The sequence below is a fragment of the Ochotona curzoniae genome, unplaced genomic scaffold (genome assembly GCF_017591425.1).
Source record: "Ochotona curzoniae isolate NIBS_2020 unplaced genomic scaffold, NIBS_Ocur_1.0 contig_2235, whole genome shotgun sequence".
Classification (NCBI taxonomy): Eukaryota; Metazoa; Chordata; class Mammalia; order Lagomorpha; family Ochotonidae; genus Ochotona; species Ochotona curzoniae.
In genome coordinates, this window is record NW_024465384.1 from 2,103,185 (window position 1) to 2,130,938 (window position 27,754).

A 27,754-nucleotide genomic window follows, 5' to 3' on the forward strand; every position below is an offset into this window, starting at 1 on the left:
GACCCTGAGTGACACTGGGTGGCCTTCCCTCCTCCCTGGGTACTGAGAGGCAGGGTATGGCTTCTCCCCTTATCTCTCCCCTTCCCCCACATACAGAGGGAAGCAAAATAAAATTTGAGAAGAAATGGTCTCACTCACTTTCCCTTATTTCAGGGCCCTTCCCACCCTAATCAATTATGTAAGCATCATCAACAATAAAGTAAAAGTTAGGGTTCTGGGAAAGTAGATGAGCTTAAGTGGTTACTACGAATTCACAGAAATAAAGATATTAAAATATAATTGATTTTTTCATTCATTTGGTAAGTGTTTCATCAGGTCTTAAAAGCTATGAATCAAAAATATTTATAGAAAAACTATACTGACAAGTTTGATGTGAAACACCAATGAAAATTTCTAAACATGAATTTCATGTACATTTGTATTAATGTAATACAGTTCTTTCAGAATACAGTTCTTTGCATTTTATGTAAAAAGATCTTTGATCTCTGGTGCCTTAACTTCCTGTTGTATATGTGTCTGGTTTGCTGCAAATCCATTTTCTAACCAAATGGCTGCTTGCACTGCTGACGCCAGTTTTATGTAGATAGGCACATTCTCCGATTCCAATTATTTTAAACCTGAATCAAGACACACAGCAAAAAAGGCAGTGATTGCATGAGGACTGACCGAAAGTGTTACAGAAAAACTTCCCTTGTTATAACCTTTCTGCTCCAACCAATCACAATAATAGCTCGACCATATAAAATTCATATTTTGTCTGACCTAAAAGGTAGCTTCATACATTCAAATCAAAACCTGCCCATACATGGTGGGGAGTGTTAAGACATCTTGACAAATACAACTGAAGTGTATGTTGCAAACTGTTTAGTGATGGTTTCATCACTGAAATGAAGAATACAAGAGTACTTCCAAAAAACTGTGGGAAATGAAATTGAAAAATAAATTCCATTTTAGTGCAAAAACATAAGCCCATATGTAGTTTTCTCATAATATGCATTTTTCATGATCTTCTTTAAGACTTCACATGGGCATAGATTTCAAAATTTTGACACAGAAAATTTTTCTTTCATTTCTATTTTCTATGGACTTTTTGAAATTGCTTTGCAGCTTTCAGTATCGTTGTGGAGTAAAATGATATGACAACTATGACATGTTAATGTTTGCCATATTAAAAAAATTAAATTAATGGCATAATGATTTTGATTACCATTTTTCCTCTGCATTCAATTTAGTCTCTCTCACAAAAGAAGCCACAAGAGAATGGTATGTATAAATTATAACTCAGATCAGTCCATGAAAAGGACTCTAGGCTCTACATTCAATTAAATCAACTATAATGTTAACTGGGACTTACCAACCACTGTGTACGGTTCCATCTATCCACTGCCAAGTGTGCCCCTGTCTTCTGCTCAAACCAATCCAATATTGAGAGTGGTCTGAATAGCGTTTCAGGAAATCCTTTAGCAAGATACATTTACAGAATCAATTCCAAGTGCCTCATTGTTTCAAATATTCTTCCATCTAATGCAATCTTTTTCTACCTTTGGAAACCATCTCAGATGTCACATTGTCCTTGGCTGGTTTGTGGCTTAATTCATCAGTTGTGTCTACTTCTATAACACTTCTGACAACTTACAACTCATTTGTAGAGAGTAGTTTTTTCTGTTTGCTTTTTTCTTCTAAAAGAATTTTTACAGAATATAGATGATCTATTTCATAAGGGCTTGTCAAATTTGCTAACCAACCTTTCTAGGGTTGGTTCCTTAGGACATGAGAGAACACTGGATAGCAGTAAAAATGTTTGCATAGTTCCCTGTTTATTCTGCTCTTATATATTATCTAGTTTCGTATTTAGCGCTGACAGAATTTACTTTCTGTTATACTACTAACCCAGTTTTTTCTTCTCATCTGATTTTGGCTAGCAATTATTTGGCATCTTTTCCTTCATTTTGGTTCTAACTTTCGTGTGTGTGTGCATGTGCCTATAAGTAATTCCTACTACTTATATGAATGTCCCTATAAGTAATACACAACTAGACCCTTGCTTCCTTTTTTAAGTCAATATGAAGGGTTTTTCTTAATAAATCAAGTAGATTTCTACTTCATTGTTGAGGGCTGCTCCTTGGATTTTTCATTGTTGAGTTTTCTGACTCCCAGGCTCATTTCCTTTTCCTTTGGTAATTTCTGAATTCTCTTGGATTAGCATTTTCTTAATGCATTAAATTGATTTGGATAGCATGGTCTGTCTTTTCATTTTTCCATTTCTAAGAAATGTACTCGTCTCTGTACAGGTCTTAATTTTTAGATTGCCTAAACAATTGTTAAATAAGTTTTAGTCACTTTATACATCTCTACAAAGTCTGCTTATTGATATTATTTGTTGCATTTTATGTTTTTCCATTACTACTGTTTGTAATTATATTTATTGAGTTAAGTGCATCTTTTCTCCATTTTTGTAAACCATCCTGTCTACTCAATCAGTTTTGCTTTTTGTTTCTCATTTATTACTTGATCATAATGTCTTGTTCCGGTTTTTTTTTTCCTCTCTCTGTTACATCTAAAATCAATGTCAGTAACAAAGGTTTTTATGTTAACATATGTCCTTTCAACCTGTTTCCATAGTTACCTGTCATTCATCCCTCACCCCTCTGCAACTGAGTTTCACTGTTTAATATTCCTCTGCATGGAATGTAGGCCTTCATGTGTATTTCAATCATCCTAAGATGGGTGCTTAGAAATCCTTGTCAGATATTTTGTAAAGTTAATTTCAGCTGTCAATTCCTCTTCCAACTCTTTTGTTTTTTCTTTAAGTGTTCAAACAATGTTAAATATTACTCCATGTTGCTTGAGCCCCTAACTTGTCTCTTTTTTACCTCCAATGTTCTGTTTGTTTTTTTCTATTACTACTCTTTGTGGAAAGTTTAAATTGTGTGCTTTTAAGTTTACTTAGTTACCACTTTCTGTGTCCCCAAAGCTTAAAGATCTTAGCGAGATCAACTTATCTTTTCACTCTTCTACATAGCTTGCCAAATGTTGTGTTCTGCCTCTGCTTGTTCTTTTTTTCAGAGTTTCCAAAATGACAGTATCAATTTGATGTTAAACAGGTAGGTACACAATAGTTCCTTACCAGGGACTTTATTACAGCTTGCCAAGTCTGAACTACAGAAATGGCTCTAGATTCTTCTCCAGATATTGATGTGCTGTTCCCCGTTTGAAAGTACAGATAGAATGTTTTGTGGTTGGACTTTAAGGAATGAGTAGAATCTTTCTTATAGGTCTTGCTATATCAATTGTTCTACATGGGACTTGAGGAAAATTCCTACTGTGTACCTTATTTCCAAATATACTTGCACCCAAATCCTAAATGTCTTCTAACAATTTTGTGGCAATGATTGATCTGCCCAGTCCTGTCTGTGGTCTGACCCAGACACATTCTTTTTCTACAGATTGTTGAACTAATGTGAGAAATGGAGACCCCTCTATTCCACAGAACAGGGTCCTCGCTGGACTATTTCCGTTGCCAGTGTATATGCTTCCTGTCAGGTGGAACCTCTGCCTTACCAGTTCTTTTGTGGTGTTGAATACGGCGAGAGTGGCTGCGTGGGAGGCACAGAAGTCCTGACTGGATGCCCAGGTAGTCGTATTTTCAGAAAAATAGAAGCACTTTCCCAGGTAGCCAATCCAGTCATCTGGGCATGATTTGTGTTCCGTGGAAGGCTTCTGCTTTTCAACTAAAAACAATTTAATTGTGTATTAAATATCAAGTACAGAGGAAACAGAAAGGCCTGAACTTCCTGCTCCAAGACACAGTAGAAACTGTTCTAAAACATGGATCTGTGCAGATGGAGCAAATTTGCAGGATTAGCCATGGCTTTTCAGTCTGAAAGGTTTTAGACTTTACTGTTAGTCACTCTGCTTCCCCCTCCCCAAATTGTGTACTTCCTTTCTAGCGAGGTTGAAGGAACCCCTTTATGGATGCCACCCATGCACATGCCGTTACTGCTCAGGTTCAAAGGTCAGTGGTGTCCTCAAGTAACACAGCTCCGAGGGGATCCCACCTAACTTCACGAGGCTGTCACACAGATACTCACAGTTATGAAGTTAATATTTAACTCCAGCCTCTCACGAGGATCTATATACAATTACCTAATGGACAACCATGTGTTCAATTAAAACAAATTTTGTGCATATGTAGGATGTGTTAAGTACTCTAAGATATTTATCATAGACTCAAGTCTCTACAGCTGTTATGCTAAGACTCTAAGATGGCAAGTAGATGTTGAACATTTGATTTAAATGACAAGGAATGATACTAAAGGAATAGTGATTGAGATTAAGGGAATGTGGAGGGGAGCTGATCATAGGTGGGGCCTGCAGTTGTCATTTAAGCTGGCAATTGAAATTTGCATAGGCCTGATTAAAGCAAGAACATTTAGTCTTTGGTGCATTGTAACATAGATCCCTGTAACCTAAACATCAATATCTAATGAATACAGAAAAAGCCTATTTTAATGCCAAAGCAAAGAATTCAGTCTTGTGGTCCAGGCCATAGGAATTTGGTAAGCTTATCATGCCCTGCCCAAATTTCTTCTATTCCTGATCTTTACTTAATGATTTTATGGCATTAGAGGATTTTAGCACCATAAGCAACCCTGAAAATTGTATGACTGAGTCTCATGCTGTATAGAGGAGACTGAGCTGCTAGCTGCTGGATGGATTAAGTAGCCAGTGACAAACCTGGAAACCCGCTCCCGTTATTCAACTTCAGAGCAGGAGACAGAACATTCTTCTTTATGAATTGCCTACACAGTTGCATGACTGAATTTATAAGGAAGTCCTTTACGCAGAACTTAAGCCAGGGAGCAAGAACGATCTGTGGGAGTTCAACTGAGGAAATTCCATGGAGAGAAGATCTGCAGTACCATCGGTAGGCGGACTGCATGAACTTTATCAGCAAGTGGCACCTTGAAGCAACTGCTTCTGTAAGACCAGGTAGGATTTGTATGCCAGCTCCTTGAAGAATTCAGTGGGTATTTATTTTATATACAAATCCCAGAGAATGAGTTCTTCCAGAAAGAGACAAAATTGTTTATTTGAACAACAATGAATATAGATCAGGAGAGCTTGAGTCGGCTTGCACCCTGCTTAGCTGGCACTTAGGCATTCAGCGAACTAGGGTCACTGAAGTTCAGTTCCCTATGACTCCCTGACCTCTCTGGCTTACTCAAAGGCACACATTACATATAAAAATATAAAACCTACATGCTTTGTAAATAGATTCTGTTTGATTGAGACCTGTCTTCCTCTCCTTCCCCCTCTTCTTCCACTTCCTCCCTCTGCTCTTCCTTTGCCCCAGCTTCCTCCTCCTTACCCACCTCAGAATCCTCTTTCTACACCCCCACATTCTTTCTTCTGCCTCTTTTCTTCTTCCTCTCTTTTTTTTTATAAGAGATGTATTTATTTTTATTGCAAAGTCAGATATACAGAGAGCAGGAGAGACAGAGAGGAAGAGCTTCCGTCCGATGATTCACTCCCCAAGTGACCACAGCAGCTGGTGCGGTGCCAATCTGAAGCCAAGAGCCAGGAACTTCCTCCAGGTCTCCCATGCAGGTGCAGGGTCTCAAGGCTTTGGGTTGTCCTCGACTGCTTTCCCAGGCCAAGAGTAGGGAGTTAGATGGAAAGCAAGGCCGCCGGGATTAGAACCAGCACCCATGTGGGATCCTGGTGCGTTCAAGGCGAGGACTTTAACCACTAGGTCACTGTGCTGGGTCACTTCTTCTTTTTTAGATTGTTCAGATACCTGAATAGCTGCATTCTCTCAAAGGCTGTCATTTACGCTAAACCAAAATATCAGTCATATTTAGTACCTTAACTTGGCCAATATAGCCTTTGTTTTCACTGAAGTAACCTTTTTGTCAGCCTATTTGTAGTTAGAAATGAAATTAGAACTTTGTGCCATCCCCTTCGAAGTCATTTGGTGATGAATTTCTTTACTGAAAGTTGTAATATCATATTATCATCTCTTTGGCACAATGTTTACTCTTCTGCATAGTTTCTTCATGTCCTCATTATAGACATCATTAGCCTTACTGTTAACTCATAATTTTTCTCTTGTTGAGTAAATTTTATGAAGGTAAGAATCATATTTGTCTTTTTTATTTTCAATATTTGACTTTGTGCTTATTTCATATAATAGTCAACCTGTCTCTTTCTCTTTTTCTCCTCTCCCTCTCTTTATAAATATAAATATATGTATTGTATGTGCTTGCTATTTATATATGGCATCAATATACTCATATGTACACTTATACATATTCATGTACATGTTAATGTCATGAGATATAGTTTATAGAATAAGCTTGATTAATCTGTCTATATTAATGTATATCGATATATATAACATTTTAGTCAGACAAGCATCCATAATTTACTATCACAAAGATTATATACTGCTTTTAATATGCAAAATGGGGAAATATAAATAAATACCACATTGAGATTCCACCTAACTCCAATGAGATTAGCCTACATTCAGAATTTTACTCACAACACTTGCTAACATGAATGTGGGGAGAAAGGTACCCTTCTTCACTGTTGGTGGGAGTGTAGGTTAGTACAACCACTATGGAAGCCAGTATGGAGAGTGTTAAGACAACTGAAAATAGATCTGCCATATGACCCAGCTATTCCGCTTCTGGGAATAGAGCCAAAGCAAATCTGCACATGAGAAACTGGCCTGTAATCCTGTGTGTACAGCAGCACAACTTATAATAGCGAAGACATGGAAACAACCCAGATGTGCATCAACAGAGGAATGGATAAAGAAACTGGAACATCTACTCTATGGAATACTACTTAGTCATTAAAAAAAAATGAAATTCTATCATTTGCAACAAAATGATCCCAACTAGAGACCATTATGCTCAGTGAAATAAGCCAATCTCCAAAGGACAAATATCACATATCCTCTCTGATATAAGGCAAACTTCATGCAAAATACAAAGTATTTTGTAAACATTATGTATACATATTTATCTAGAAAAACTGTATAATGAAGACTATCATACAGACAAGTGAAGATACATTGCAGTGTGCATCTCTACTTCTGAATAAAAGATGCTTTCCCAATGAAACTGTTGACTATATCTTGACACTAGAATTCTGGACTTTCTACCATTGTCTACACCTGCAATGTTACGATACATTTAAATAGCAAAATGTTGGACTTGTGACTGTTGCTGAAGGACTGTACTATTGCAATATTATAGGGGAAATCGGTGGGGAGGACAGGGAATAAGGAGACCCCTGAGGCTATAGAACTGTATAGAAAGAAAGAAAGAAAGAAAGAAAGAAAGAAAGAGAGAGAGAGAGAGAGAGAGAGAGAGAGGGAAGGAAGGAAGGAAGGAAGGAAGGAAGGAAGGAAGGAAGGAAGGAAGGAAGGGAGGAAGGAAGGAAGGGAGGGAAAAAAAGAAAAGAGAAAAGAAAAAGAACCATGGGCCAGCATGTTGGTGTAGCAGCCTAATCCTCCACTTGTTAGTGCCAGCATCCCATATGGGATCACAAAATGATCTCACAAAGACATAAGATCCTTTGGCAAACTGTAAACATAAACATGGTATTTATTTGTTCTCCCATTTTAAAAATAATGAGATTCTCTTAATAGTGTGGTGATTTATGTTTTTGCCACAAGCTCTTGCCAAGCCAGAAATGTTACTTTAGAAGGAGACTTCACATGTGTTAGGTCATTTTCACAAGATTGTTACTATCTTAATATCATAGAGGAGGAAATATATTCTCATTGTACACTTACACAATCCCCAACTTTCAACTTAGGATTCTTCATCTCCAATGTAGTAAAAATGATGCACTTTCAATAGAAACCACAGTGCAAATTTTAATTCTGGTCTTTTCCCAGGCTAGTGACATGTGGCACGATACCCTCCTTACTGCTCCAAGCAGCAGGAAACGGCAGCTCCCGGGAAGCCACGCAGTAAGAATAACTTCTTGGTTTTCTGCATTGCACTGTGCTAATAAACGAGGGTACTTGGGAAATTAGGTGTGTTGAGTGCATTTTCCATTTACGATAACGTAAATCTACGATGGATTTATTGAGCTATAACTCCACGATATGTTGAGATATATTTGTACAAAGATCAGGATTAACTTTGGTTTGAAACCACCCCAAATCCTCTTCCTAAGTATGAGAGTCACCAAAAAGATGAAATACTTTATAGAAAAATTGAGAAAAATGGGAACCAGGATACTCACCTGCTAATACTGTGGCCAGGGCAGTTACTAGAAGCACCAGAAAGAAGATGACGATGACAATTTTAAAGATGCAAAATCTCTTTTTGTTCTGCTTTGGAGGTTCTTGTGTCTCTATGGTAAAGTATAGAAGTCTGTAAGATGCTAGAGTAATATTAATAAATACAAACCAATAATGTTTGTACACTGACAAATTATATGTTAAATAAGTGGGGATAACTGTCTTCGCACAGCTAAACACACAATATTTTGAATCTGTCAACTGTACCATTCATCTGTAGCTCCTTCATGCTTTCAAGCAAAAATCTCAGGAAACGGCTCTGTTATTTCATTCTGTTTAAGTTGTTTCTAACATTTACACAAAATTCAAATTCGTTTAGAATACCCAAAATAAGTTGAAAAAGAACTAAGTTGGCGGAAAAACATCAATTCCTTTGAATACCTACTTTAAAGCTGAAGGTTTTGATAGGGCATGGCATTGGTGTAAAAGTGAACAAATGTAAAGCCGATCAATAAATTCACACACACTTGAACATAGAACTTTAGCAACAACACAAAAATAATGGTATAATGATTTTGATAAGTGGTACTGGAATAAATTAATACCTATATGTTAAAAATTATTTAAATTCATATCTCCTCCAGTACACACAACTTAATTCAATGTATGTCATGGAAATAAATGTAAACCCTAAAACTAAAATTTCTACAAGAAATATAGGGGAAAAGGTTCATAAGATTTCATAAGATACCTCAAGGGGCTTGCACCACAACCTAGTGACTAAAGTCCTCACCTTGCATGTGCCAGGATCTCATTTTGGCCCCTGTTTGCATGCCAGTGTCCCTACTTCCCATCCAGCTCCCTGCTTGTGGCCTGGGAAAGCAGTCAAGGACGGCCCAAAGCCTTAGGACCCTGCACCCGCGTGGGGGACCTGGAAGAATCTCCTGGCTTCAGATTGGCTCAGCTCTACTGTTGCAGCTACTTGGAGAATGAACCAGCAGATGAAAGATCTTTCTCTCCGACTTTGCAATAAAAATAAATAAATCTTATTTCTTAAAAAAAATACCTCAAACAGCTGAAACGAATTCAGCAGAAAGGAGATAAAGAATGTGGAGACAATGCATTTCTCTCAAGGACTGATTGTTGACGATTCATTTTTATCACAAATAGCATCAGAAGCTGAACATGCGTGTCATTCTTACCTGGAGAATAAGAATCTCCTGAACTAGTCAACATTAGTTCATCACCCATGCCTCTTTTCATTTAAGAAATAGATGGATCACACAGAATTCAGGATCCCTGCACACAACTTGAATTTAGCTTAGAAGACAATCTAAAAGGAAAACACATTTTTAGTAGAACTATGACAATATTTTCACAGAATTGAAAGAGCCATCTAGCTCTTTAGTGCCCCATCATCCACCCTGTTTGAAGAGCAACCAGGGTTGAGTGGAGACTTGGAAGCCATTCTTCTGACTGCTGCATGCGGTGGGAAAGGAATGGCGCTCGGCGGTGGACCAAACCAACACAGCTGTCCTCCAGCATCAGCCTGACCTACCAACAGATTGAGTTGTGATCGTTACGATAGCAGCCACAGTTCTGGATGCTTTGAGCATGAAATCAGAGAACTCACTGCAGAGAATATGAATTCGCCTTAATACTAATCATCCAAAAATTGTAATATTCGTCATGATGGGCCTGGTTCTGCACTCTCAACGTTTGTGATTTTATTGAAGCTTGCAATGGCAGTATCAAGTCAGAGCTGCACAAAGCAGTAACAGAGAGGCTAAAACGCTTCCTGAAACTTGCACAATGGATATGTGACAGAGCTAATGGGCTCTGTTCCTTTAACCCCTCTGCCAAACTCCATGAAACCACAAAACTCCAAACCATCAATGTTCTCCCCTGCAGAGCTTCTGCTCCCCAAAAGAGAAAGCAGGTCTCAAATTCAACAACAAAATATATGTTACAAGCCATACCTCACACTCCAGCCAAAAGCAACATTGTTCCCACTTACTAGACTGTCCAATGTTGGCTGAGGGTTGTCTGGTAAAAGCTGGCAAAGGCAGGTCAGGCTGTACTTCTGTCCTCCTAAGTTTGTTCTCAGATCCAAGATCAAGAGCCAAGAGCTGCTGCAGAAGCTCTTCTCAAGGAGCTAACAGACTGCAAGGGCATAAACTAGCCACTCAGCACGTTTCACATCCCTGACAACTTCCTTGATGATGGAACTTCCCTCCTGTCTGACACCCAAGCCAGCATATTAGCACTATTCAGTGCTGATGGAAAGAACTGCAAAGCCTGCACAGCATTAACTTCCCCTCTAAGGAGCAATGAATTGGAAGTCAAACATACCTAACCCACCATTTTCTCTAGTATTTCTTGAATTCCCCTGGGCAAATTGTACCTTTTTTTCTTTTTTTCTTTTTCAAATGTTTTCAATGTTGTTCTGTCTTGTAACTAAGAAGTTTATCTAGGGGTATTACTTTCAGCCTCTGAATTCTCTCTGATCGCTTCAGGAATCTATTCCTTCCAAATAATGGAGAAGGAGCAAGGGAGTTCTTAAACTTATCATTTTTTTCTCTATGGGACAGTTTCTCTGTGATACGCCTGTGCTACTCACTAGAAGCACAACTTCAAGATTTTCCTTGCCTCTTACCAAATGTTTATTTGCTGCCTCCCCTGAACCGAGAATTCTGTTTGATGCTTGGAATACGCCAGTGGCTAAATCCTAGTTCCACACACCTTATTGGATTTTAAATAATACATTATGTCCACTTGTAGCACTTAGGTACTTTTCCACTGGGTTATTCATTCATCAAAACTAAAGCTGTATTATAGGTGTTACATCATCATAAATTGAAAAGACCATTAAATCAAAGATGCATTTTACCTAACTTCACAGCTTGGCCAAATCTACTTTAAGCATATTCAGGTGTACTAACACCAGTACACATGTGGGCTAAATCAACTAACACAACTTTCTTTTGTAATAAAAAGTAGAATATCTGTCCTGCAAGTAGAAACAATGGGAAGTATGAGTACAATTCCATACAATTGAATATTGTCACATCATAGGTTTCAGCTTGTCTGCATTTGCCTTTGGAGCACATATATTTTCATTAACACATGTGGACACACATATAGTAGTTTCCAACAAAAAAAATGTAATGTTTGGGGCCTGACGCGATAGTGTATTGGTTAAGGTTCTCACCTTGAATGTGCCAGGATCCCATATGGTCACCAGTTCTAATTCTGGCAGCTCTCGTTCCCATCTGGCTCCCTGCCTGTGGCCTGGGAAAGCAGTCGAGGACCACCCGAGGCTTTGGGGCCCTGCACCCACGTGGGAGACCCGGAAGAGTTCCTGGCTTCTGGCTTCAGATTGGCTCAGCTCCAGCAGTTGCAGTCACTTGGGGAGTGAACCGTTGAATGAAAGATCTTCCTCTCTGTCTCTCCTTCTCTCTGTATATCTGCCTTTCCAATAAAATAAATAAATCTTTTTTAAAAATGTAATGTTTGACAAAGGCAGGAGCAGCATGATTTTTAAAATTTTTATTGGAAAGTCAGATATACAGAGAGGAGGAGAGACAGAGGATCTTTCATCCACTGATTCACTCTCCAAGTGGCTGTAGTGGCTGGAGATAAACTGATTTGAGCCATGAGCCTCTTCTGGGTCTCCCATGTAGGTGCAGCATCCCAAGGCCTTCGGCCATCCTTGGCTGCCTTCCCAGGCCGCAAGCAGGGAAGTGGGGCTGCCGGGATTAGAATTGGCACCCATATGGGAATAATCAAAGTCACCACTGGGAGTGACAAATGATTCATGGTGACCCTGAAGGGACGAACCTGAGTGCCATTGACACAAGGTGCGATGGGAGCATAGGTCTGCTGGCATTGTGCACCTGCCCCTCTGAGCTGTGTGCAGGGCAGGCACACTGCATGTCCTGCCTGCATGCACGTTCCCTGGCTGCCACAGACACAAGGTGCAATAGGAGCACAGGTCTGCTGGCATTGTGCACCTGCCCCAAGTCCCCAGCACAGTGGCAGAGTCCCAAGAATCAGTTCCTTTTGGGGGTCATGGAGGTGACCTGGATGGAGCCCCCAAGAACTTCAGGTCAGGTAGCTGTGACAGGGTCATGTCCTGTCTCTTTCACACTATCCAGGCTGACTTTTTTTTTTAATAGAAGCTGTGGTACGGATCCATCCTTCTGGAAGGCCTGGCCAGCTCTGGGCCCTCAGCTAGCCTATGTTTGGGCAATCAGCAGCAGACTGATGACAGAAGACAGCTATCTGAAGGGGCTGGCATGCAAGCAGGCAGGGAATCCTGGCTAAGGCAGGTTGTGTGGCCCCAGTTTCCTGGTATTTACATGCCAGGCAGTGAAAAAGTGCTCAGGTGCTTCCTCTGGGGAAGCCTTTCCCGTGCAGTGGTCGAAAGTGGTCATGACCAGGGGTGGCCCTGGGGCCTCCCCAGTTATGTAAGATCATCCTACACCTTGCCCCAGGACTGAGGAAGCAGAAGCAGGCCTGGGACGGGGTGTTAGCCAGCTGTCTCTCATCTGGTGCCCAGCATGGATTGTTTTTTTCTGCCTAGCAGCCCCATGTGTGGACTCGAAGCATTGTTATGCTTCAAACCCATGCTTGGCCCCAAACCCTACAGGGCAGGACTTGGCTCCCCTCATCTGTCCCCTGGCAGACTCTCCCTCTATGCCCACTGAGCCCTTGGGTTTCCCTCAGATCCTGGACCACCTCGGGGCCTTTGCATGTATTCTTTCCTCTCTGGGCAGCCAACAGTACAGGTTCACCAAGCCAGAGACGGTGAACTCCATCTGGGACACCCATGTGAGGTGTCAGGGACGCCAAGGTCTTGGTCTTCACCTGTTGCCTCTAAGACTGCACTTCAGTAGGAAGCTGGAATTGAACGTAGTGCCAGGACTGGAACCAGGCACTTGGGTGTGGCATGTGTGTCATATGTGACAACTTCATTCCTGCCTCTGACCCCTGCACTCTCTGGCAGTTTTGTTTCTTAACTGCCAAGATATATATTTGAAGGTTTCCAAAGAGAACATTGAGTTTCTACTTTTGAATCACTCATGTGACATATATTACAGAGGCGTTTGATGTGGATGCATCAATTTGCTATTTGAATGCAGATGAAAAATAGTTTGATTTGTATGCAATGTATTCTTTTTGCATTGTTAAAAGCATCATGAAGGCCAGGCGTGGTAGTCTAATGGCTAAAGTCCTCACCTTGAATGCTCCAGGATCCCATATGGGTGCTGGTTTGTGTCCCAGCAAGTCCACTTCCCATCCAACTCCCTGCTTGTGGCCTGGGAAAGCAGTGGAGGATGGCCCAAAGCCTTGGGACCCTGTACCCACATGGGAGACCCAGAAGAAGCTCCTGGCTCCTGGCTCCTGGCTTTGGATCGGCTCAACTCCTGCCGTTGCGATCACTTGGAAAGTGGATCAGCGGGCAGAAGATCTTCCTCTCTGTCTCTCCTCTCTGTGTATCTGACTTTCAAATAAAAATAAATAAATCTCTTTAAAAAAAAAAAAACCACGGAAGCAGAATTTTCTGCTTAGCACAGGTGCTGAACATTTCTTATCAAGCAATGTTGACATTTCAGTGGTCTAGGAGTCCAGCTCCAGTTTTAGGAATTAGAGATGAAACAATGGAATGTAAGAGTCCTAGCTCATTTGGTAGAGGGTAGGCAGATCCTGTTTACATCAGCGAGCTTTAGAGTTCGTTGGTATCATTCTATCAGACTTGTTATGGAGCAGTATGGAAGGTAGAGCTGCAAGGATAATTCAAGCAACTCATGGAAATGTGCATTATGAGGAAAAAAACACACTTCATGGATTTCACTTGGCACCGCCATAAACATATCTTTTAATTCCACTGTTCCAGGAACTTTTCAAAGCACCCTGGTATAGGTGCTTTCCTGAGAAATTGTCCCTCTGGCCATTCCTGTCACCCTGAGCCTCTTCATGGCTTTGAGCCCAATCTAATGCTACCACAGGCTACCCTTTGGGAGCCTCTTCTAGAGTTGCAGTGCTGCCCACTATTTCCCCCAGAAGAAAGCCACTGCTTCTACCACTTTTTCACAAATTTCACGAATCTTCTCTGAGACAATTCTCTTCTATTGAAAACTAGAGCAGATACCATGGCTTCTTCCTCTTGGAAAATCTATAGTTACGTCCTTTTAACATCAGGAAGACTGGCCCAACTGAAATGTGGGTTTATAATGAAGAAAAGCGGTGTATGGAACTAGGAAGTATAATTTTTTACTTCTTAACAGCTTCCTCTTTTCCTAAAAAGAAAGCAAGCTTGAGGTCAAAATTGTGGTGTTTTGACCAAAATCAAAAAATTTTGTGTAAGTTTCTGAAAACTGTAGTTAGCATGAATTCATCCTACCTGCAAAAACAGAAGAGAAAGAGAAACAGGTATGACGTGTTGAGAGTAATTAAAGAAATGGAGTTAGTCGCTGGGAAAAAAATGGTATGTAGTAAATTGTTACAATGAACTGAAATTTCAGTGTCACATGCCATTTCCCATGTATTTTCTATACTAAATATTTGGGGTTTGGTTCATGTTATCAAGTAACAGCTTCCAGTATTTTGTCTCCCTTTAAGACAAATCTCTCCCAGTTTCCCAAGGCTGTGCTACTCTCCTGCCATACAGCCCCAAGGTGATGCTCATTAAAGACATTGACCAGAGGGAATTGTCCGTTCCTCATGGTACAAAAACTATGTGAGCAGATGAAATGCTGAACTAAGCCTTTTCTGAGTGTAACCTATGGACTGGGGAGAGAGGAGATCTCTCCCTTTCTAAGATCTAAAGCTGGAGTCTATGCTGGAGTAATTTTCTATGCTCATGGAAAAAGTAATCTGTAACTGAAGTTCAGACTGATAATCAAAGAGAACTGCAAGATTGGAAATCATACATTTCTGAAGAATCCAGCTGAGTCCTAGAACTCAGTGTTTTGCTGCAACTGATTCAACAGGCCTTTCCAGATCATGGGTCATCAGGACCAGAAGCTATAAATTGACCACCTATAATTGGGATTCAGCCTGGAACAGTCCACTGCTGGTATTTAACACAGTCTCCTGCCCACTCTCACCTCTTTTTCTCTTCTGGTTTTTCAATAACACAGTTTTGCCCAAATTTGAAGCTGAAGTAAAAATGTCCAAGATGATTGGTATTCTATATGAAAAATTTGCAGTGCCCATCTGCAGATCACAAGTTAAAATGTGCTGATCCTGTTTTCATCCTTGTCTGAGCTGTGTGTTGGAAATAATGGCTACTGAACTTTCAATTCTTTTGATTAGAACATGAATCAGCCCATCTAATTTGCTTAATTTCCCACTATGGAGCAAGGGATGGTAGCATAGGACACGTTAAGTAGATGATATTTCTAAGAATAAAATCATTTACTGGGCAGTTAGAATGTGAGAGGTAGTGTTTAAGTGCCTTGTACCCACTAATATTTTTATTTTTATACAAACCTGTCACGTGGGGACAAATTTTATCCTCATTTTACAACAAGAAAATTCTCATATATTAGACATTTTTAAAAACTTACTCAAGTTACAGCAGTTTAAGTATGCAGCCTGGCTTTCCACCCCAAGTGCCTCAGCACTGTTCATGGGCAATGTATATTATGGAAACACTCGGCATAGTTTTCAATTAAAAATTCTTACTTCATCTTGTATGTTGAAATACTTCAAATAATTCCAAAACAAAAACCACAAAGAACAGCTCATCAAGCACACGTGAAGTAATGCTTTTTAACATTTTAACACAGAGTCTGTGTTTCGAAAGCAGGGGGGAGTATGCTAATACTGAATAAAGTGGCATTCATGGAAAAAAATCATAAAATGAGAAAGCGAGGATATGTGATTGTGAGAGCATACGTGTGAATCAAGAATTTCTAAATACCAATGTACCAAATGTCATGACTTCCAACACTACATGTATGTATACAGTGTGTGTGTGTGTTGAAATCACACACACCCATGCAATCAATATGAATGAGAGAAAAAAAGACGTGATATGTGTCTTTCTGTCAAAGATGGAGAGAAATAATTAATTTGATTATAGGGCCAAGAAAAAAAGCTTGATAAAGACAACGTGACAATCGAATTCTAACGATTGAACCGAGTCATATAGGATGGGCAATGGTTTCGAAGGACTGGCAGTGGGCAGAAATATGATAAGCTTGAAGACACATGACGTCTCAGAGGTACTGAGAATATAAGCTAATGCTGAACTGCGGAGGGAGCTACGTCACAGGCTTTATTTAGGACAGCATTGGACCTGTATCCAGTTAGATTCACCTGAGAATTCAGGTCTTTGAAAGGTCATTCTCGCAGACACAAACAGGATAAGCTAAGTGAAACATGCTACAGTGAGATGCATCGGGGTATTATCTAAACATGAAGTACAAAATACCCAATTTAGGGCTGGGTTGTGGAAATACTCTTAGTCACAGTAAGAAGGAGCTGAAAAAGAAATACTATGATGAGAATATGCCAAAGCGAATCAATTCTGATTTGGGATGTCAAAATAAAAGGGATTCATTCAACTGATAAGAGAGAATGAATGCACAAAATGTCTAGGACACATTTCTCTCTGCCTCGGAAAGCATTCGTAAGGTGTCGGTGAAGGTTCTGTCCACAATGTGTAGCGAACTTTCTCCCAGCACACTAAGACCGGATCTTGCTTTTGTACCCATGACAATGGTGAACATCACACAATAGAAGCCAGTGCGTGAAATCGTCAGCAAGCAAAAGGTAGAGTAAACGGGGAACCATCAGGCCTGGCAATGTAAACCTGAAACCATTCCCATCGTGTCCCCGGGGCTCCTACAGGGTTTGCAAAAGTTCCAAGTCCCCTCTTAGAACTCTCTTGGCACAGTTGCATTCGGGACGGAGACAGGACAAAAGGGAGTCCCACAACAGAAACAGTTCCATTTAGGAGATAAACGGGAACGAGTAACTAAGCAAAGTAAACTTGGAAGTCGGAGAGGCAGGAGGGTAGAGTCAAGTTTCCTGGAAGCTGCTGCAAGGGTTACCGTGGTGCTTCAATTGGAAATATCTGTATGCGTGTGTGTGGTGTGTGAGACAGGAATGCCACAAGGTGGCGCCACAGGCCTTTTAGAGGACAGCTCAGACCCAAACCGGCACTTTGCTAAGGAAAGCTGCTAATGCAAGCTGCAGTTTAACCAGGTGTGCTATATAACACTGACCTCCGTGATGGTCTTTACAATAAGGAAAAGCTGAATTCCCGTCTCACCTGAGCTTCTTGTAGGGCATCTACTCGTTGTAACTTCCAGTATGCTGCAGTGCATGGCTTAGTTACTGTTGTCCATTGTTACTGCGCGCACACACACACACACACACACACACACACACACACACACACACGATCTAATGATCCCTATCAATGCTTTTGGCAAGTGGCTCCATCTGCTGGAGAGAGTGTCCACTGCCTGTATTTGTTATCAAACATCATGTGCCAGGATGGGCTAGAAGGGCCTTAAAAGACTCCTGGAAGTTTTCCAGGGAATTTGGCCCAAACATGAAATCGTTGCTTCTTGCATTATAATGGGGCTGTGAAAGAGAAAATTCTGGCCCTCTGGGCATTTCCTGTCTTTGTTAGCCATCACTTGCCATCCCTACACCTCAAAGAGAAAGTTAATTCTCTGGAAAATACCTTGAACTCCCACAGCCAATGGGTCTGACCTAACAGTGGATGCAGCCAGCACAAGATGCTGCTTTAGACTTTCTCCATCGTCTGTTGCCATCTGGTTTCGAGGAGCTGTGGAATGTATTTATCACTGTGTAAAAAGAAAATCTGCTGTGCGGGCTGCTTGGCTTCGGACTCGGAGTGAGTGTGGTTCTCTCCCGTTTTCCTATCTCCCTGGATTGTCCTCGGAAGGTCTGGAATGCCCTAGGCTGCTCCAGGTTCCTGGCAGAAATGCTGGGTAGGCTTCCTCTGGCTTCTTCCATTGTCTCGGGGAATCCTGAGCAGTGCACTGCAGGGAGAACTTTCAAGAAGCCTGGATGGCAGACTTGTCCTCCCTCTGGTCTGTTTTCTCTTCGAGAACACTTGATCCTTGGATTCTGGTGTGACCCTCAAAACCAGCAGTCACTCGGGCAAGACTGTTCCCTTGCCCACATGTAGAACACAGGGCTCCTGGCCCATTTGATTTGTCTAAAAGACTTTCTTGGCTCCATGTCCCCCTGCCACTGGGAGTCCTCTGAGGTTGCGTTGATGAGTCTGCTCCTGTGGCTGCTATGCTTGCAGAAGGGGATGGTACAAGCAACAGAGTGACGGGGGGGCCATGAGCTGTAGTCTTACAAAATGGTGCTAACCCTGGGATGACACACTCAGAACTGATGGCTCTCCTCATTCCATGGGCTCTGCATCCTCGGCGAACACTTGCCATGCTCATGGGCACTAACCATGGTTCTAGAACATGATGTTAAAGCTGTTTTCTGACTTAACTACCATTATGAGATTGGTTCTCTACTCTGATTAGTTTTAAATGCAGCAATGGCTCTCATCCTATGATAAAGGAGCACTAGTGACCCACGGCATGATGTAGCAACAGAACGAGACAAACTATCATGACTGGATACTCCTAATTAGATGCTTATGAATAGTAATCCTGGTTGCCATGTATTTACCACCTTGGAGTCTTTTGCTAAACTGAGGAATACAATGAGGCTGATTGGTTGTTCCTAAATGCACTAGAGAAAATAGAGAAGAAAAAGAGTGAACTTGGGTTTCAAATTTCTAGGTCAAGTTCTGCAGAACAAGTTTTTGCACAGGTCCTTAAAGAAGTTCCTATATTCAATAGCTACAGTGTTTGGGTTTCTGAAAAAATAAACCCATATTCTTATCCTATAGCAGACTGACACAAACCTAACTGGTTTGGGGCTCAAAAGTTCAGGACCGCAGGAGTCTAGCGTCACCCCTCTGAGCAAACTCAGCAGCAGACATGGAAATGCTTGGCGACAAATAACTGAATTATGACACAGCAGGAAGGCCCAGCGCTCACAGAAAGCAGAATAAACCCCTTTGCCACTAGCGAAAAACTCTGGAATCTATTTCCCTTGCAACCACTCAGCTAAAGGGGGCGGGGAGGTCTTATGATCTTACGAAGGACCTGTGTGTGTGCTGGATGAAACCTCAAGAATAAGGTCCTGGAGGGTTTGATTTCTGTGGAGGAGTACTCAGTCCTTGGGATCCTCCTTGCTTCCAGCTCCATAGCAATGTGCCACTTTAGAGCTGGTGCTCAGAAAGTCAGTAGTGCCTGTAGAACCAAGCCTGCCTGCCTGGTGGCTGTTCTGACTTCATTTCTCTTTACTCGTATTCTGTGATGGTCGTATTGCCCAACAGGCACACCTATGGTTGTTAAAAAAAAAAAAGAGAGAGAGAGAGAGAGAGAGGGGAAAAAAATCCCAAGTTATTAATATACTAGCTCTGTGTGTCTTTTAAACAGTTCTAGTCTCATTTTACCAGAATTTACTGGAAAAAGTATAAAACAGTTAAAAATGAATTTAAAAAAAAATATTATCAGTTAAAAAGAACTCTTGTCTTTAAAAAAAACTCTATGGTAGTAAAATAGCCAGCTTTACAATTGTTTCAGCAGCAGACAGATCTGGAGCCGTAACGGAACAGCCAGGCACAGAGAGGAGACTAACTGCTTTGGCTCTGCTCCCAGCCAGAGCAGAGCCCCACTCAGGGCACCCATTAGCTTCAGGAAATTAGTCAGCTCCTTTATGTCTGGGCTTCCCCCTGCTCAAATTGCACCTCGGTGATTTCTAGAACAGCTTCTGTTTCTATCATCCAGTGACTCTGCCAGTTTACTGGAAACTCATCGAGTGCCACCTGTAATTAGTCAGGTGACACACAGGAATTCAGGGACATGGACAGAAGCGCACTGGTTTGCCAAGGGTTTGGTTGAACATGAGACCTGCGTTCTTTGAACTGCACAATTGTCTCTCGGTCAACAGCCAAATCCATTGAAGCTCAAAACCCTTTGAGACGCAGCATTTATTATTAGCATAGGACCAACACATCTTCTCCCCTGTACTTTAAATCCTCTCTAGTACTGCTAACCATTTGCCAAAAAATGCTTGGTGCAATTGCTGTTCTCAGGAAGAGAAGGATCCCTGCAAATCCACCTTTCGGGGGGTGGGGGGAACTCCAGGATAGGGAAATTCTGTTCTAAAAACTGGATCAGCTGCACCTGTGAGCGCAGCAGGTGGGCCCTTAGATGGTGAGAGGCCGGGACTGCTGAAAGCTTTGTCACGTGATACGCTCCCGTTGCCCATTCTTTTGAAATAATCAGACGCAACACCCTGGTCCACAAACACACACGTACACATACACACACACACACACACACACACACACACACCACACAATGCACCCAAAGTGCATGCTCTCCGTATAGGCAGACTACTGAAACTGGAATGCAACCAAGAAGCCAGAGAAAGCCAGTAGCCAGCACAAGATGCGTGAAGCCCCAGGAAGTTGAAAGAAGCTGGGAACAATTGTGCAGGGCTCTGTAGGCCATCACAGTATCAGCTGGATCTTTCTCCCCACAACAGTGCAGCATAAATGAGCACACGTGGCACTTGTGCAACACTAGATCCGTGTGTGTAACGACAGGAAGATGTTTGACTTCTGCTCGTAAGTGTGATCATAGGTAAGTAACTTCATCTTTGTATTTTGTGTTTTCTCGCGTCTGACATTGTAAAATCAGATGAGCAAACTAGAGATGCTTTCCCCAAATCTCTGAGAAAAGGAGTTTCTCTCCCAGAACAGAAACTAAACCGTAGAATCAGAATCAAATGCCAATTTTGTTGCTTGAATTGAGTTAAAAAAAAAAAAATAGCCTCTAGAAAAATGGAGTGTTTGTCTGAGATCTTCGGAGGGTTGGGGATTAAGAACCTGGCGTTAGCATGTGTTAATTTTTTGCAAATTAGGTTTTATCAGCTCACAGGAAATTAAAATGTTCAGTCTAGAGAGAAAAGAAAACAGATTAGCCTCTGGATAAATTAAAGGAACATTATTTAAAAATAAGAAATCCGGTGCTCTTACAGCCAAAAAATTCTCACTCCAGTCACTTGATAACTGTAAACTTTGGAAAGTATGAAAGAAATTAATTCTTCAGGCAGACAATTGAATTTTTTTTCACACGGGCAATGCAACGAGGTAGAGATTTTGCTATTTAAACAAGCTACATAAACTTCTTAATAGAAAAGATGAATTGTGTTCTAGAGGAGAGAATGAAAACAGAAAGTAACAATACTGGATTTGGAATTTGTCATTTTTTAAGTGGTCGTATGACTAAGGCACATTTGTTCACTTTAACCAATGCCAGCTGTTGCTTATTTCAAAAATTTTCCATTACTCAGTCATCAACTCCAGACCTCATGAAATAGAATGCTTACATTTCATACCTATTAATATTTGGATTTTTCACTTTATTTTGTTCTATTTGAAATGCAAAAAGACAGAGAGAAGGGCATGGTGCGATAGCCTTAACGGCTGAAGTTCTTACCTTGAACGCGCCAGGATCCTATATGGGCGCCGGTTCTAATCCTAGCAGCCACGCTTCCCATCCAGCTCCCTGCTTGTGGCCTGGGAAAGCAGTCGAGGACCACCCGAGGCTTTGGGGCCCTGCGCCCATGTGGGAGACCTGGAAGAGGCTGTGGGCTTCGGATTGGCTCAGCTCCAGCTGTTGTGGCCACTTGGGGAGTGAATCATCGGATGGAAGCTCTTCCTCTCTGTCTCTCCTCCTCCCTCTATATCTGCCTTTCCAAGAAAAATAAATATTATTTTAAAAAAATTAAGAAAGACAAGGAGAAATCTCATCCTGTGGCTCACTTGGCCAACATGAGAAGCCTGGAAGCACCTGAGTCCTCTCCATCAGTCGGAGCTGAAACGCAAGAGCCAGGCACTGCAATACAGGATGCAGCAGCCTCTGCAGTGTCCTCCGCTGGCTTAACCTTTTCATTCCATCCATACAAAAATCCCTAGGTGATAGATGACAGTAGACATGTTTGCCAGGGGTATTTGCCTCTGTGTAAGCAAGTTTATCCTCTTATCTTCAAAGGACACGCTTGACCAAGAGTGAGTGAATGTCTGGAGCAGAACAGATCTAGCGCGCAAGTGGCTGTGTCCGTGTGGATGTTCACATTAAAGCTGGGAATCATAGGAAGGCCGTGAAAACCAAAGTCAAGTGCCACACATTAAGGTAAAAGTTTCATGAACTTTATGAGCAGATTTAAAAAAAAAAAAAAAGAACTGTTTTGTTTTGTTATTGCAACGCCAAATACAGCAAGAGGAGATACAGAGAGATATACTCCCCAAGTGGCCACAACGGCTGGAGCTGAGCCAATCTGAAGCCAGGAGCCAGGAGCCTCTTCTGGGTCTCCCACACCGGTGCAGGGTCCCAAGGCTTTGGGCATCTTCTACTGCTTCCCCAGGCCAGTAGCAGGGAGCTGGGTGGGAAGTGGAGCAGCTAGGGCACGAAGCAGTGCCCACATGAGGTCTTGGTGGATGCAAGGTGAGGATTTCCCCACAAGAACATCATGCTGGGCCTTGAGCATATCAGTTGTTTCATTAAGAGCATTCATTTCAGGTCAGGATCATGGTATAGTTGTTAAGCCACCACCTGCAGTGCCAGCATCCCATATGGGCACCAGCTCAAGTGTGTACCCCTTCTGATCCAGCTTCCTGGCAAAGCAACAGAAGATGGCCCAAGTGATTGGATCACTGCACTTAGGTGGGAACCCTAGTCTTTGATGCTGACTTCTGATCAGCCCAGTTCCACCTGCTGCAAGCAAATTTGGGGATGAATGAGAGAACAGAACTCGCTCTATCCCTCCCTCCCTCTCTCTCTCTCACTTTCACTTTCTCCTTGTGTATTATGCCTTTTAAATAAATAATTAAATCTGTTTTACAAATAGAATATACTATTGCATTCAATAAATCTCACTCAGATCCCAGGTTAAAAGTAAAATCTAGGGGTCAGTGTTAGGCATAGTGGATAATAGTGCTGTCTGTTTTGTTGGTTCTCAGTGGATGCTGACTGCTGCCCCAGCTGCTCCACTTCCAATCCATTTCCCTGCTTAAGAAAAGTAGTGGAACATAACCCAAGTGTTTTGGGCCTCTGCCATGCATGTGTGAGACCTGGGTGAAGCTCCTGGCTCCTGGCTTTGCCCTGGCTCAGTACTGGCCATTGTGGGCAACTGAGAAGGAGCCAGTGGATGAAAGAGCTCTCTCTGTCTTTTTCTCTCCCCCGCCCTCTCTCTTTCCCCTACCCCCATGTTAGGATTAATCAAACAGACAATAATAAGAAGCTTAACGGAGAAATTATTTTATTATTCTACACTGCGGCCATCATCTACACTTTCAGATGACGCACTTTATTTGGAAATACAGAGATTTTTACACCCCAAAAGAACACAGATGTCACACCAAGGCTTTCATTAATTCTTATCTCATGTGAAACTAGCAATTCTTAGCATAATTATTCTTACGTCAGCAAAACTAAAAAAAGTTAGAGAAGACAGAAGACACTAACACAGCATCTTGGTATGCTTTGGTCTGTTATTTACAACTCAAGGAAATCATAGAAGAGATAGTATTGAGGCCAGGGACACTCTCTTCTGTTATATTTAACCAGAAAGAGGCACAAGCAAGAGATTAGCATTGTGGATTTTGGTCTGTCATTTGGTGTTCCAAGATTAGACACAAAGTCAGGTGTTCCTAGCTTGTAAATAGCTCCCTTGTCCACTGATGCACACAGCTCCTTCACCCCATAACTCTGATTTTCAAAATGAATCAATAAATCTAAAAAAAAATAGTAAAATATAACTAACCACATTTCGGAGGTGGAGATTTGTACTCAGTCTTATCAAAGTCATCGATCTTTGAGTATCTACATAATACAGAAATGATTAGCCATAGTTCTTATACTGAAGTTGCTTTTCAGCATAAACATGCAATAATTTTGCTGTATTAATGTGACAGAATACATTTCATCTCTACATTCTGTAACCCACTTCCTCTTTTAGTTCAAGCTATGTTCCTCTGACATACTCTATAAATGGCCAGTATAATTCTCCAACGTGAAATAGCAATTTGGGAAGAAGACAAGGAAAGGGAGGGATTTTATTACAGAAATGATAGAAAGGAATAGAATTTATCTTATCTTGGTTCTTGAAATACACTCTATAAACTTAATAGAAGTTTCTCTTAAAGCTGTTTCTTTTCTAACATGCTATACTACTGATACCAAACTGAGGCGATGTTGGAGTGAGCTTTGTGTCACTTGAGGTCGGCTGCTGCCTCTGACACCCATAAACCACATCAAAGTCCAGTGCCTGTTGGCTTGCATGTGAGCTTTATTGGGGGAGAACCAGGCTGGGCTCACTGTCTGTACCCACTTATGCATGTATAAGTCAGAGTAGATGCAAGCTGGTTGGCATTGCCACAGCATCAGCAGGCAAATCCTGTCAAGTTAGATGGCAGAACCACCTGGAGAGTGCAAGATCCAGGATTGACAGTGGGCCCAGTAGGGAAACTGTGAGCACCTCTCCAATGGGCTGCAATTCCCACTGGTGAGCATGGGAATCAGGACTAGGGGCTGGCAGGGCTAGATAGGGGGTGGCACCCACCGGCACAAGTGTGGGCTGGATAGTGGAATCAATTGGGTTGAGCTAGGCTTTAACGTCCATTGACATGTACGAGAGCTGAATGGGTTGTGGGACAGACAGGACCAGTCTGTGGCACATAATGACAAGCATAGGAAGGGACAGGCTGGGAGTGGGCCACGTGTGAGTTATTGGGGATCCCTGCAACTAGGTTATAGCTAGGTTATAGCTCCTGCTGGTATACGTGAAGGTCGAGTGTGTGGTGGATAGGGCTGGGCTTGGCTGTAGCACACCATTGGTTTGCATAGGAAACAGGGCTAGAAACAGAACTGATCTAGCTACTGCACCTACCAGTGCACACGTAAGCTAATGTGGGTGACCGACAGAGCTGAACCCCATACTGAGAAACCCATAGAACTGAACCCCATACTGGAAAGCACACACAAGAGTCAGGTCTGGGATCACCCCAAACGAGGTTACTTTAGGGATCCCCCAAACTGAATCGCTAGACTCAGAACTCCAACCATGGGGAGAATTGCAGGTTCCGTGCTGATAGTGGAGTGCATGTGTCAGAATTGGGCCTCCTCAGTGGCTTAGGTGGAGCTCTGGACAGCATGTCCAGATACACATGGAGGATATGGCAGTCCGTCGGAGCCTGCAGAGGATATCAGTTACCATAAGAGAGGAAGGAGGGCAGAACGAATGGATCAACTAACCCAGCCAAGTGGTGGCAGCAAACCATCTGGGTGAATGGAGACTCAAAAGTGGACTATGTCAGCCAATGGACCTGGGAAGGATTCCCTAATCCTTGGATTGGTAACAACAGCATTTCAGGACAATCAAAACCACCTACGCAGAATCCTAGGAGCACGCTCCATACTGAGGGCCCCGGGATGATGTTGGGTGGCTGTTTCCCAGCCTTGGTATTGAGACTGTTGGAAGACTGGATGCTCTATCTTCCCCCTTCCCCCAGATACAGAAGGAGAAAAAAAGAAAATATAGAAACAATGGTCTTGTCTACTTACCCCTAACTCTTGACAATTCCCACCCTAATCAACTATGTAAATGTCATCAAAAATAAATTTAAAAGGGCCCAGCGGCGTGGCCTAGCGGCTTAAGTCCTCGCCTTCAATGCGCCGGGATCCCATATGGGTGCCGGTTCTAATCCCGGCAGTTCCACTTCCCATCCAGCTCCCTGCTTGTGGCCTGGGAAAGCAGTCAAGGACGGCCCAAAGCTTTGGGACCCTGCACCTGCGTGGGAGACCCAGAAGAAGTTCCTGGATTCTGGCTTCGAATCGGCATAGCATCAGTCGTTGCGCTCACTTGGGGAGTGAATCATCGGACGGAAGATCTTCCTCTCTGTCTCTCCTCCTCTCTGTATATCTGACTTTCCAATAAAAATAAATAAATCTTTAAAAAAAACTTTAAAAATTTAAAAAGATGCAATGATTTTATTCAACCGCTAGATGATGCTGCAGCACACTGGTGATCAAGAGGATACTGTTAAAAGATTGTGGAAACAAAACTGCCAATAACAAAATTATTCCCTCTATGAATTTTGTTTGTGATTTTTCTAAAAAGCTTTTCTTAAGAATAAAAAGCCTATTCGATGTAGAAAAACGTTAAATTATAAAGATGCCTCAAAATTGCTTTCAATTATATTCCTACTATGCTGGGAGAAAAAATGTCGTTCACATAATTTAATGCCAACAAAATTTCTGCTCATGTATTTTTCCAACATTTTCCCCCTAGGAAATCATTTGCTATGTTTATTACTATAATTTCTAATAGAAATTGCTCTTTCTGAAAAGAATTGCATTGAGGAGCTAGTATTGTGCACAGGGAGTTAAGTCCCGTGTGATTCTGGCATCAGTTTGAATGCTGGTTTGAGTCCTGGTTGCTTCGCTTTGAATCCTGCTCCCAGTTAATCCACCCGGGAAAGCAGCAGCAGCAAATGATCCAAAGGCTTGGTCGTCTAATCCCCACGAGGGAGACCCAGTGGAATTCCAGGCTCCACGTAAGCTATTGTAGCCATTTGGGGGGCAAATCAGCAGATGGAAGATCTCACCCTTTCTATGTGAAAGCAACAGATGAAAACAGTTAAAATGAAATTATCTTGAAACACAGGTGATTGATATTTGAAATATGTATGCTTTCATGCAACTCTCTGAGGCGACTGTCTTACAGTTAGTGTTTGAAGACAAACCGAAAGTTCAAAACCATAAGCAAGCAAGGGCAATACATTTGTGGTGGGCTGCCACAGCGCCTTCCATTTCTTCTATGTGATATTCTATTGGTCATCATATTTGTCATGTATCTTCCTGTGTGTTCTACAAATAGACCACAAATTCTACAAAGCCAACTGTCAAGCCGAATCTGTCTAGTATTTTAACTCTCACGTCCACCACAATAGCAGGTGCTCTTGTAGATGGAATATTTTCACTTTATTTTTCAAACTTACTCATTTTGAATTTGAAAGAGAAACAGGCAGAAGTAGAGAAATTTTCCACGTCTCCAGTGCCCACAGTACCTTGCACTGGTTTAGGCTGACGTCAGAAGCCAAGAATTCCATTCAGGTCTCCCAAGAGGGTCACAGGAACCCAAGTGTTTGAGCCACAAGCTGCTGCTTCCCAAGTACATGGGATCGGAAAGGGGGCCAAGACTCAAATCCAGGCACCAGGAAATGAAAGATAAAGGATCCCAAGCAACATCCTTATCACTTTACCAAGAATACATTTTTTTACAAAGTCCTCCAAAAAATGAATTAAATCTATTCCATAGAAATGTTGCCTATGCCCAACCTGAAAATCTGATGGT

General features: G+C 41.8%; 1 protein-coding gene across 1 annotated transcript; it reads right to left on the minus strand.

Moving 5' to 3' along the window:
• Positions 1 to 493: 493 nt before the first annotated feature.
• On the minus strand, positions 494 to 17,572 carry CLEC2D (C-type lectin domain family 2 member D). The gene is made up of 4 exons (XM_040972236.1): positions 17,553 to 17,572; positions 3,562 to 3,622; positions 1,355 to 1,458; positions 494 to 617 (listed from the first exon to the last, which is right to left on the minus strand). The coding sequence occupies exons 1-4, from the start codon at positions 17,570 to 17,572 to the stop codon at positions 494 to 496; spliced, it is 309 nt and encodes a 102-aa protein (XP_040828170.1).
• Between the last annotated feature and the right edge of the window lie 10,182 nt (positions 17,573 to 27,754).